We start from the raw sequence: 12413 nt of genomic DNA, 5'->3' as shown, positions 1-12413 counted from the left end.
CCTCCCACAAAACCAGTTGGGACCGATTTCCCGAGAGACCCTTCCAGAAGCTTCTGGCCCTTTCTGGTAGGTGGGGTGAGGGGTGTATATATAGATGAGTTGAGACTCCATGTGGGGCTGCTGTGTGTGCTGAGGTAGAGGGGACCCTCTGCCAGGAGGAACCGCCACTGGACCCTGTGTGCTGGCTTCTGTGCCCAACTGTGGCCCTCTGCCTGTCTACTGGATCCAGGAGAGACTCTACTGGAGTGAAGACTGTTGCGCTAGTAGGATTGCTACCTTGATGAAGTTTGACTGTTCCCAAGAACTGCTACTTCATTTCTTTGGTGAGCTGCCCTACTGCCTGGTGATCTTGCCCAGCCTTGACTGTGTTTTCCTGGCCTCTAGTGCCTAGTGAGTGCTATATTTGAATTGAATGTGCTTCCCTGCCTGCACTCCAGCACCGTGTGGGCAATATTTTCTTGATTGCTAGGAGAGAAGCACTTCTGTGTTTAATATGCAGCACTGGATTGCCAGAGTGACAAGGGGGATTCCCCTAGACTGTGTGGGTAGCTTCCGGGAAAAGTCCACATTCCAAGCGGGGCTCCCGGGTGCCTAGGGAGAGCCCCGCGTTTGTGCCGCACTTCTCGCTCCTAAGTTAATCAGCGGGAGCCCACCCCTCATGTATGCCGCATTTTTGCTCCACTTGAAATTATCCTTAGAGCGGGTGCCCACCCCGCTTTATGCTTTGAATTGAGCGGGTGCCCACCCCGCAATTGCCGGTACTTATCCCCGAGCGGGTGCTCACCCCACTGTAGTGCTGCATTTGTGCTGTTGTGCTGTGGAGCTGGTGCCCACCCCGCGCTGGCGTCAACAGAAAAGGAATCACCGCCGCTGCCCAGGTGCGACGCAGAAGCCAGGCGCCTCTGCCTGGATCTGGGCGGGGCCGGAGGGAGCGCTGGAAGCCCTGACCCGCAAAGAGGGAGCAGGAAATCCGGAGCAGGCAGGCTCCACACCGAAGTCCTGGGTCCCGGGAGGGGGCCCTGGTGAAGTCAGGTGGGGGTACTGGCATTGGCGGGCTCCAGTGAGCAGAGGAGAGCCCCGTGTGCTGAGCCTGCTGCCTGGAGACCGAGGGAGAAGACAGAAGCCTCGCGGGCACCTGAGCAATACGAAGAGAGCCACCCATATCCAGAGAAGCTGCAGGAAAGGAGGGCCGGCTGCAGGGAGAGGCCCCGGACTGCCAGTAAGGGAGGCCGAGTTTGGGGCTGGCGGGGCCTGGCCGTGGTACATTGTCGGTGCCTGAGGCACCCGAGGTACCAGGAGGGTCCGTGTTGTTGGATTGTACATCTGACCTGCAGAAGAGCGGGCAGCTGCACCGAGGGGGAATTTTCTTGGATTCAGGGTCCCAGTGGGGGCTCTGGAGGCACGGCAGTGCCAGTTGCTCTGTTTTTGGCCAGTACTGCTTTAGTTCCCCAGCTGCCCTGCTGGATAGTGGGCAGCTGCAACATTTAGGCCATTTGGAGTCCCAGAGTTGGGTTTCAGGGAGCATTGCCAATTTTAGAGTCTTGGAAGGGGGGGCGCCATCGCCCCCAGGACTGACTTTACTTCATACAACTGCCCCGCCGGACAGTGGGCAGTTGCAACGTTTGGGCGGTATCTTTCATTAGAGTCCCAGAGTAGGGGCTCCCCAGGTGCAGTGGTGCCAAGGACCAATCTGCAACGAGGGGCATATTTGAGTTTAGTAGCCTCGGGAGGGGCTCCGATCTCTGCATTTTTGGGGTCACTATGTTTGCTCTGCTGATTTTGGGGGGGTGCATTTATGCTAAAGGTGATACCTGATTCCGATATGATGATGCCTAATTCTTCACCCCTAATGCTAACATTGCTGTTATGATGCGTAATGTGTTTATATGCCTAAGGAGATGCCTAATGTATTTAGGCTGGAGCTGGCCAAATGTGTTTTATGCCCCATATTTGCTTCCTAACGGGGTTCCTGCCTGCTGAGGAGGCCATCCTGCTCATATTTTATGCCCCGTTCTAATAGGGGTATACATGATATAAGTTACGTCTAAAGATGTTGCATTCCATGCCCCATGATTGTAGTAAAAAGTATGGTGATGCCTGCCTCATGATGAGGCTTATATGTAATTATGGTTATGACCGATGTACTATGTTGGTGCGGTGCATGATGGGTTTCTATGCCTAATCGAATGGGCTTCACGTCTAAGGAGGTGCATAATGTTTTAATGCCTAAATGTCATGCTAGGATGTCTTAGGTAATTGCATAATGCAAATGTGTTTATACCTTATGCTAATATGAGAATGCCTCTATGTCCACAGGTTTCTGCCTACTTTAATTTATGCTGACGTGATGATGCTCAGTTCCTGTTCTTGCCAGTAGGTACTGGCTGTTACACCTTTATTGCCGATGGTCTTACATTTATCCCCTGTGCCTTGTGATGGTTCTGGCAGTGGCCTGATTGGCCCTGCCTTATACATAATCCCCTGTAAATTGCTAGCTGGTGCCGGTTGGCACAATGTATATGTACCTGCAATGGTTCTACATTGTGTTTCACCTAATACACAAGTTATTTTTACACAACCTGGTGTGGAGTCTCTTCTGTAGTATGCCTAGTGTGTCGCCTGTGGGTGTGGCTGCGCAGATGCTTTACACATTGCTCCGGAGTTTAGCCTACCTGCTCCGCGCCAAGCTACCCCGTTTCTAACAGTCTTGCTTCATCGGTTTGCTTAGACCGCAAAGTAATACTTCAACATTGATTATGTGCATCCTGTGGCATAAGTACCCAATCCTGGGAGGGATCTCAGATATTGCATAGGAGAGGAGTCTGGCGGGCGCAATCCTAGGTAGAGGGTGGGCTTTGTATGTTCAGTGGATCCTGTGATGGATTGGAAGAGATACCGTGAGGTACGCAAGCATTCGCATTCTCCACAGAGGAGAGTCTAAAAATGTTGTTACAGGAATCTCGTGAGGTCGAAATACTATAATAATGCGTTGATATTGTACAATACAAAATTAGAAATAAATGAGCATTCAATAGACGTGCTGACAAGGAGGCAAGTATAATAACCGTTTTGGCCCTTATTCTGAGTCAGGCTGAGTGGTATCTTTGGGAACATAGGGCTCTGTATGATCACAGCTGTTCCCATGTTCCCACATCCAGGTTTTCCCGGAATCACACCATTATGGATGATTTTACAGTCCGTATAAAACAAACACCTGGAAATCGCAGGAGGATAGAGCATGTGCTGCAGGCACAAGCTCTGGCTGCCTCTGCCCAAACCCTTCTATGGCACTGAGGGAACATGGATGTGTGCTTAGAGCAGGTGGTAAATGAGATTAGAAAATGGTCAATGATTCAGGCCAGAAAAGGCACCATTTTTACCTGCTGAAATCAGGTTCACACATTATTCCCAACTTGAGCAACATTACTCAGTCACACCAGATTTAGGGGAGGGACACTGACCGGAAAAAATATTTCTGGCCTCATTGAATCCTGACACCTAAATCCAATTGTTAGAAATTGGATGGTTGAATGACTGTGGTGTGAGCCTTGGTCAAGCAGGAACCACTATCCTTGTCAGGCTAAAGAGCAGGCAAACCCTTAATTAACCTGTGCTCACCCTATAGTAGCTTGGCACAGAGCAGTCAGGCTTAACTTAGAGGCAGTGTGTATAGTATTTGTGCAACACTTTGAACAGTAAAATAGTGAAAACACAACCAAAATGATTCCACACCAAGTTAGAAATATAAATCCGACTTCAATGATGAAACAAGACCAAAACAACAATAATCCAATTAGTAGAACAGGAGTAATTGAATTTTAAACTTTATAGTAAGAAATAGAGGTAAAAAGCTCAAAGCGCTATTGAAGGATATCCAGCTGTACCGGAACAAAGTCACAAGTTCACGCCGACTTCAATAGAGCATGGGCTGGCTACAGGGACCCAGTTAGGCCCCCTAAACAGGGTACCCTAAAATGTGGTTGCAGAGCATTGCTTGGATCTGCCTAGAAGATGCGTTGTGCAGCTGAGCCGATATGTCGGGTCTGAGATGCAGCGAAGCTGTGGTGCGAGGTACTGATGCATCGACGTCAAGGATCCTGTTGACGGGGCTTGCGATACAGAGTCCGTTGCCTAAGATGCAAGGTGCAGCTGAGGCAATATTTTGGTACTGATGAGTGGTCAAGCTATGATGCGGAGTTTCATCGTCGAGTCTGCCGCTAACAAGCGATGCAAGATGCTTGTGTTGGGAAACGCGTTGCGCAGCAGCGGATCCGAAGGTGATGCCTCAATCCCAAGATGTGGGAGGTGGCAGCAATGTAAGTCTTTTGCAAAGGGTTGAATCCACACAGAGATTCATCAGTTCTGCTGTGTGATGAGCTGCTCAGCCGAGGAGATGCTTTGGTTCTCCTCAGTAATGCATCGCTCAGCAGAGAAGATGTGTTGGTTCCACTGGAAAGCACCTTAGGCCCACTTCCAAGGGTTCAGGACTCAGTGCCACCCCTTGGCAGGGTAGATGTACACATGGCAGGGCCCAGGTGCAAGGGTTGGAAGCTTGTTATGTCCCTGAAGATTCAGATCAGGAGGCTAGCCAGCTAGCCCTTGGAGTCAATCTGGGTTCTGGAGTTAAAAGAAGCAGGTCCATTCCCTTTCACCCAGGCAAGAGGGCAGCAGGCAGCATCAGCACAGCAAAACAAGAGCCCAGAAGCTTGCAGTTTAGCAGAGAGGCAATCCTTCAGCAGCACAGCAGTCCTTCCTGGCAAAATATACACAGGTCCAGAAGTGTACTGAAATGGAGGTGTCTAAGGTCCAGTACTTATTCCCAGTGGTGTCTTTGAAGTGGGGGAGACTCCAGGGACATGCCTTTGAATTACACAGATGTTTTCCTTTCCTGCCCTGGCTCCAGAATCACTACAAGGGATAATGCAGCCCTTTGTCTGGACAAGACACAGCCTATTCAGGTGTAAGCGAGCCTGTGCCCCACTCCGCCCTTCCATCCTGCCACAGATGGCCCATTTAGACATATCTAAGCTCCCATTGTGCGTGGCTGTCTAGGAAGAATTCACAAAGCACAATTGCCAACTACACCCAGTCGTGTGATCAGAGACAGGCTACAGGAACCAAATGGCAAAAGCAAGAAATTCATTCAGGAGGGGAGAGACCAGACCAGAGGCTTCAAGCTGCCCCTCAAGAGGGCAGCATACGCATCCCTCCCACCACCCTATGCAGAACACTCAGTGATTTAAAAACCTGAGAGCAGATGCAATCTCGATTGCCTGAATGAATACGACCAGCCGCATAACCATGTCCAGGGGATAGTTTCCCACCCGACATGAGTAATATATATAAAAAAAAGGGGGAATTATCCTTTTCCCTAAGGTTGGTCCTGACTAAAGTCATCGACGTAGCAAGGGCGCATGTCGGCTGAAACATGTAGACCATTTTTTGGACCTTTTGTAAGTGATGTAAAGGACACATTACAGGTCCTATTTTTCACATTTTTTAACCTTACCCACATCATTGTTTTGAATAAATCTAATTCTATGATAAAGAGGTCATTTTAATTCACTTTTTTTACGAAGTAGATCCCAACTATTTCCTTGGGATCACATCCTGGTGGAGGCGTACAAGACGATGACGATGTATTTCAACCATGACTATCCCAATGGCCAAGGACATACCAAAGGCGGAAAATGGCTGTTGAGGGTCCCACATATTTCTTATCAAGATCCCTTAAGGCCTCAGGGGTTCAGGCCTCAGGGCTCCACTCCTTTTTGATTCTTTGTAACATATGTGGAAGCTGAGTGGGACCCCAGACTGCTTCCACTTCCCTGTCTCGATAGATTGTTGATAGGACTCCCGGTTTTATGGTATTTATTTTTTTAACATTTCCGTCTGTATTTATCCATAATTAGTTTGGGCCATTTTATTTGCATTTATCCATATTTATTTTGTGTTTTGCATATAAATGAAGTTGTAAATCTCTACATTTCCATATTTAGTTAGCTGATCTACGCGCACTCATAATTTGATGTCTGTCGTGTTTTAGCTAATTAAGCTGCCAAATATCAAATAACAATACATCCACTAAATTCTAGTATTATACATTAAATGTATGTTGATATATGCCATTATTTAAAGAAATGTCAACCTGTTTTTTAATTTCCCACTCAGCTGCTGGCCTATAATTCATGATAGAGAGCACAGAGAGTCACTTAAAAGAAGCACATTTTCTGTATTTTGCCACTTGAAAAAATAAATGCGGACAGAAATCACATTGTTTTCTGTCTGTATTCATCTGTAAAAATCCGTAAAAACGGAAAACAAGAAGCCTTAATTGTTGATATTAAAGCAAGAAAATGCCAACTTCCTAAAAGTGGCATTTTCTAGAATTACACTTTAAAATCCAACGCCACAATAAATATGGATTTTTTAAAATTGTGATTCTAGAGACACCAGACGTGGAGGGTGTATCTCTTTCCAATTGGAAATTACACATATATAATATAATAAGAGAAACCCAATGTTATCCTATGGAAGAGATAGGTCTTGAAGTGGTGAAAAATGAATTTGAGAGTTTTTCACTGCCAGGTCATGTAAAACATAAAAGTACATGTCCTGCCCTTTAAATACATTGCACCATGCCCTCTGGGTTGTTCAGGGCCTACCTTAGGGATGACCTATAAGTAAAAAAAGGGAAGTTTTGGGTCTGGAAAAAGGTTTATTTTGCCAGGTCGACATGGCAGTATGACCTTCACACAGTGGCTCTGCAATGGCACATCGGAGACTTGGATAAGGGCAATCAGTGCTTCACGCCTACTAGTAGCATTTAATTTACAGGCCCTGGTACATGTATTACCACTTTACTAAAGACTTATAAGTAAATTGAATGTGCTAATTCAGGATGAATCAATATTACCATGTTTAGGTGCGAGATCACTTTAGCACTGGTTAGTAGTGTTAAAGTGTGCAGAGTTCTAGTACCAGCTAAAAACGAGGTAAAAAAGGTGGAGGAGGAAGGCAAAAGGTAGGGGACTAGATCGCCTTAAGGCTGTCAGGTCTAACACCAACTCACTCATAATCATGGTAAAAATGTATTTTGTGCAAACGCAGTAACACTGTCCGGAGGCGAGTTCAGTTTCACATATCATTTCTCCGGTTTAACTCTCTGGTATTCCTCAATTCTAATTACTGGTAAACCCACTACTTTTTGCAACAGCTACAAAAACGAAAGTTAAGGTGACTTGTTTTAAAGTGTCATTTCCAAACATTTGCTTGGGGGCAGTATTGCATCTGCACTCAGCCCTCTGTCATGTGTCGACTTCTCTCATATCCGAGATGTCAATCAAGCCTTACCTTTCTGCCCCGTACAGTCTGAGAGCACACCCTTTCCATTCAGCTGTTGTACCTGAAAGAACATACATGGTATGAATAGACAGTACAGGATACCTCTATACAGAGTGGTCACTCCAATATTTTATGTGTAGAGACAAAGAAAACATTCTCAGATATATTAAATATATAGGCGGTTTACAGAACAAAGTGGACACTACAGAAGTGGTCACAGAGGCCGCTGGTTAAGGAAGCAGAAACCTCTGCTTGTGTTACACAAAATCCAGACTTTTGGCTGATAAAAGATTATTTGCATGCAAGCCTTGAGAGATCCCAAGGGTCCAGATATTATTTCCTGGTTGTTAGCCTTCCTCAATTAAATTCCAATTCCAGATTAAATATTAATAGGTCAGACAACAAGTGGCACCCAAGAGGGATGGCTCCACGGTGCTGGGCCAAAAGCTGATGGACTGCCCGAGAAGCCTACAGCCTCCAAGACAGCAGAAACTAGCTCTTGAAAAGCCCAGATTGTTGTTTGCAAATCAGTCCATACCTTTGTCGCGTACATATGCCCCAAGCCAGGTCAATGGCTGCTAATCATGAGCACGGAGACAAGGCAAGAAAAGGGAGAGCATTCTCCTGGCAACTAGCAGTCACCATTCAAAAATGAACATCAACTTGTTATTTCTAACAGCATTTATACAGGCCAAAACCAAGCCTATGATAAGAGCACCCTACCATACGATGATCACAACTCTGAGGGTAACAATCAAAAAAAGGTGTAAGGCATGGCATACCAGCACACAATTTACCCAGGTGCATTGTGGTAAATGCAGTGAAGGATAACACTCACTTTAGCTGAAAGTCTTAGCAGTCACCATTGTTGGCACAGCCAGTGCGGTCTATCAAGTGTTTCAGAATATGTGTCCTTTTTCAGTAGAGAGTAACAACTTAACTTTGGGGTGCTGACAATACTGCTCTACTACAGTCTATTAAGGTTACTGTACCCCCCCCTCCCCACCAGGAACAGTTGAATCCCAGAGCTCATCAGCCCAATATCTTAACAAGGAGCCAATCAAACAAAGGTGGGAGGGAGCAGAACTCTGATGGGATTTGCATCAGCCTCGGACAGTCTAATGGACCACTGACTGCCATAGGATCACTGCTAGATAATACATATCCTGTCACATTTTAAAATTGGTGTTTTTTTCCAATAGTGGAAGGCTGATGATGACTATGCTCCCCCGCGTGATACTGATTTTTCTAAACACAAACATTTGTCTACTGGTCATTCAGTGTTTTAACAAACGCAGAAGGGTGTAATGATGTATTAGTACATTTATTGCTGCCGAAATACGATCTTGTGTATTCAGTGATAAAATGTATGTCTTCATGGACAATATATTGGTAAAATGTGTTGTAAAATGCACTACTTGGTAATCGCCTTAACCCTTTCCCTGCCCCCATCGGCCAACGGCCATCGCGAGCACTACCTCCGTAGTGCTGCGCACGTCTGTTGGCAGACGCGTCCCCGCCCACTCAATGGAACGCCCCGCACCACGATGGAATTTTCGCTGCGGTTAAGGCGTTAAGAAACCCCCTCTAGAGAGGGATTGGATTGCTTGCTGTGAGTACTCACTTTGTGAAATATGGAGGTATTTCTGCAGGGAGAGCAGCTGGTTGCAATTGTTGCTGTTGCAAACGTGTAAATGCAATCCCTTTCTCAAGGTCTGGGTAGTATTTTAAGAAAGGAAAGAGAAAGAGGAAATTACAAAATATGGGCTCCATTTTGAAAATACACATGTCTGATTCTAAATTGTTTAAGGAAGCCTGTGACAGGATATGCAATATCTAGCAGTGGTCCTGTGGTAGTCAGTGGTCCATTAGACTGACCGAGGCTGATACAAATCCCATCAAAGTTATACTCACTCCCACATTTATTCGGCCGAGCCTGGACAGCGCATGCGCTGCTCTGTGAGGCATGCTGTATTCCAGTATGGAGTGGAAGTTCCGCCCACTCTCTGCCCATTTTTTCATTGGCTTGTCATTGTCCTTTTTAAATGCTGGCTACTAATTCGTTAATTGGCTTTTTAGTCCCTCCTTGCCAGGCAGTGCATTGTTTCTTAAGAGTATTCTGTCTATCTCAACATTCACGGTCTGGATAACTTAAAAGATGAGAGGTGCACGGCAATAAATACCTCTGGCTTTGTGGGGGAGGTGCTTGCCGGGAAATGACGCAGTTTCATCCTCTTCCTCATCCGGGCTGGGCCTTCATGAAGGCTCAGTTCCATCCTTCTGTTGGTCTGGATATCTGGAGCACCCCACAGGCCCCTCTCAGACAGTAGTTGTTCTTTGAGCTTCTCCCAGTTTTTGGCAGCATTCCTGGCACTGCAGTGAAGCTTCTGGAAGGAGAAGAGAGAAGGAGAAGAGATGTAGCAGAGAGTAATGTCTGTATTTAGTGCCATGGAATGCTTCACACTACTTCATATGTTACATACACTGGTATAGCACTTTACAACTAATGATATGGTCAAGTACCGCTGCTGGAATCAAGGGGACCTTTGAGATCCTAGGGTGCTAACTGACCAGAGTCAAAGTGGTCTACTTACATTGGACTTGCTTGTGCTTCATATTGGGAGAACCAAAATCTTATTGGATAATGCCCGGTGAGCAGTGCTTAATTTGTAAAAAAAATTAAGTGCCAGGGCTCTTCTTGGTCACTGCAGCCTGCACCACCCATACCCTGCCAGCAGTGTCAATGACAGTGACAACATGACACCTAACCATCGCACTCTTACACGTGTGACAATTCAGGCAATTTCAGGCCAAACAAAGCTATAACTCTTTCCGTGCTGATGACGGAACCGCTCCATCATCAGCCGCGGTGGTGCTGTGCTGATGACGGAGCGGTTCCATCATGGCCTGCCCGACGCGCCCGCGCGGCGCGGATTCTGCGCCTGCTCTTGGCGTTCTATTAAGCGGGCGGGGCCATGACGGAACCGCTCCGTCATCAGCACAGCTCAACCGTGGCTGGTGACGGAGCGGTTCCATCACCAGCAGGTGCGCGCAGCGGGGCCCCCTTAGCGCTCCGGCGGAATAGCCACTGCAGCGAAGGTGCTAATAATGGCATGAGAGAATGGTATTATGAATTTTCAATGTAGAGTGACTTAGTAAACACAGGTGTGCTCAATTCAAAATTATGAGAACAGTGCCACCGTGTGGTGGACTGTCACTAGAGCCGGTGCTCACAATTAAGTACCGGTGCCAAGCACAGGAAATCACGGCACAAAGTAAGCACTGTTGGTGAGGTGAGACTATACTAATGTGTTGTTTAGGGATGCATTACATCGGGCAGCATCTGGCTAGATCTCATCGTGGATCTGTGTGGAGCACTGTGAGCAGTAATAGTGATGGACTTCAGAGTGAGGGGTATCAACAGAAGGAGGAAAGCAGCGAGAACGCCCCCACCCCCGGGCCAGTTCATTGAACCCTCACCTGCAGTAGTGTCACCACTCCTTAGTAAGGCATAGCTTGTAGTATTGTGTTAACTTACATGTGAGAGTTCACCCAATGAGATCTCATCTTGAAAAGTGGGTCTACTCATGAGTCTGGTTGGGCCATTTAGTGGCTTCTGATAATGCAGCAGAGTGGGAAAAATGGACTTTGGATATTTCTCTCTACTACTGTTGGCAACTGTTTCAGGAGAGAGGATGCGGAAATGACCAGTGGTAACAATTTTACGGCCTGTATTTACCACCACATATAGTGGTATTCAAATGATTTTACTGCCACCATCTTTACCACCGTACTTCCCAGAATGTTTGTGAAAAAAAAGCCCAGGAGTGTTGCTACCACTCATTAGTGGCACCTTCACTGACTCATTCTGCATGCTTTCCCTAAGGAGTGAATATTGTTTTTGTCATTAGCGAGACCTTATCTACAGTGAGGTATCCAGTCATGAGCGAGACCGCACCTGGGCTGCTCATCAGTAAATATTAATAATTTAAAGCTTTTCCAAAAAAACAAAAATAAGAAGGCTCCAAGACATCCAACCAAAATGAAGCCCCACGAGGAAGAAAGAGATTTCGTAGTGGAAGTGATCTAGTAATCATTGTGTGTCTGGTGTCCAAAATGAGGAGAGAAAGTAATAAAATGTGTCCTATTCACAAACTGCATTTTGTTGGAAGTTTAGTAGTACTACAGTTGTACTACTCTTGCACTACAAAATGCAATTCACACACCTCTGAGCTCAGATCTCCTTCTCCACTTCTCCTGTCTTCGATAAGGAGATATCTGCCACAAGTACTGGGATATTTGCACTTGAAAGACTACGTTATAGTAGTAAATGTGTAAGGAAGATTGGGGAGTGGCTGGAAAATGGAGACTACTCACACCCAAATGAGAGGAGTTTAGAGCGGACATGCAAAAACAAAGCACCCACCCACACTAGAATTAGGCTGTTACTGTTCACTAACAGCACTGCTAAAATTATTGAAGCAAAAAAGGACTCACAACAGTCACAAATATACCCAGCCCAGCCTTGGTGTATATCCAACACCACCCATGGCCGCTCACAGGTATTGCAACACACTCCCTTTAAAAATATTAGATGCAAGTACTATTTGAATTCATATATAGATTTTGACTAATTTTAAACATTCACAAACACACACACATATATTATTTTGTTAGGTAATGATTTATTTTAAATGGGGGGCGTGGCTTGGGCGCCGATGGCGATGGTCGCCTGAGAGCTCGGCTCCGGGACTGAGCCCGGAATTATCCTGTAAATCGGAGGCTGCGGGGCACCCCAGACCCCGTATTCTGCTGAGCGGACCGACGGAGACCTGCCGGGGCCCCTGGTGGGGCTCGGACGAGGGTTGATCCGGAGTATAACCGAAGTTTGCGGAGTTGCGGAGTGCGACCCAACATGGCGCCCGGACTTCTTTGTCCCCCTGGTCGGACCCACTGATTCGGAGGAGCGTCGCGAGCAGCGACTTGCGCCCGGCTTTGCCATCCCCGGCTGTTCTGTGCACTAGATATCAACTTGATCGGACTTTTTACAACGAATCTGCACTCGGTTG

At 46.6% G+C, this 12413-nt stretch overlaps 1 protein-coding gene across 2 annotated transcripts in view; it reads right to left on the bottom strand.

Annotated features, from left to right (window-relative positions):
- The window catches only part of WDFY4 (WDFY family member 4), an 856906-nt gene that overhangs the window by 256041 nt on the left and 588452 nt on the right, over positions 1-12413 (bottom strand). For both annotated transcript variants that reach the window (XM_086921796.1, XM_086921797.1), the window contains 2 exons: positions 9528-9731; positions 7354-7405 (listed from right to left, as the gene is read on the bottom strand). In XM_086921796.1, coding sequence (XP_086777922.1) covers positions 7354-7405; positions 9528-9731 — 256 coding nt within the window. The remainder of the gene's footprint in view (positions 1-7353; positions 7406-9527; positions 9732-12413) is intronic.

This window comes from Lissotriton vulgaris, chromosome 5 (assembly GCF_964263255.1).
Source record: "Lissotriton vulgaris chromosome 5, aLisVul1.2, whole genome shotgun sequence".
In the NCBI taxonomy this organism is placed as follows: domain Eukaryota; kingdom Metazoa; phylum Chordata; class Amphibia; order Caudata; family Salamandridae; genus Lissotriton; species Lissotriton vulgaris.
Note: the sequence above shows the minus strand (reverse complement) of the source record. Positions and strands in the feature narration are given on the sequence as shown.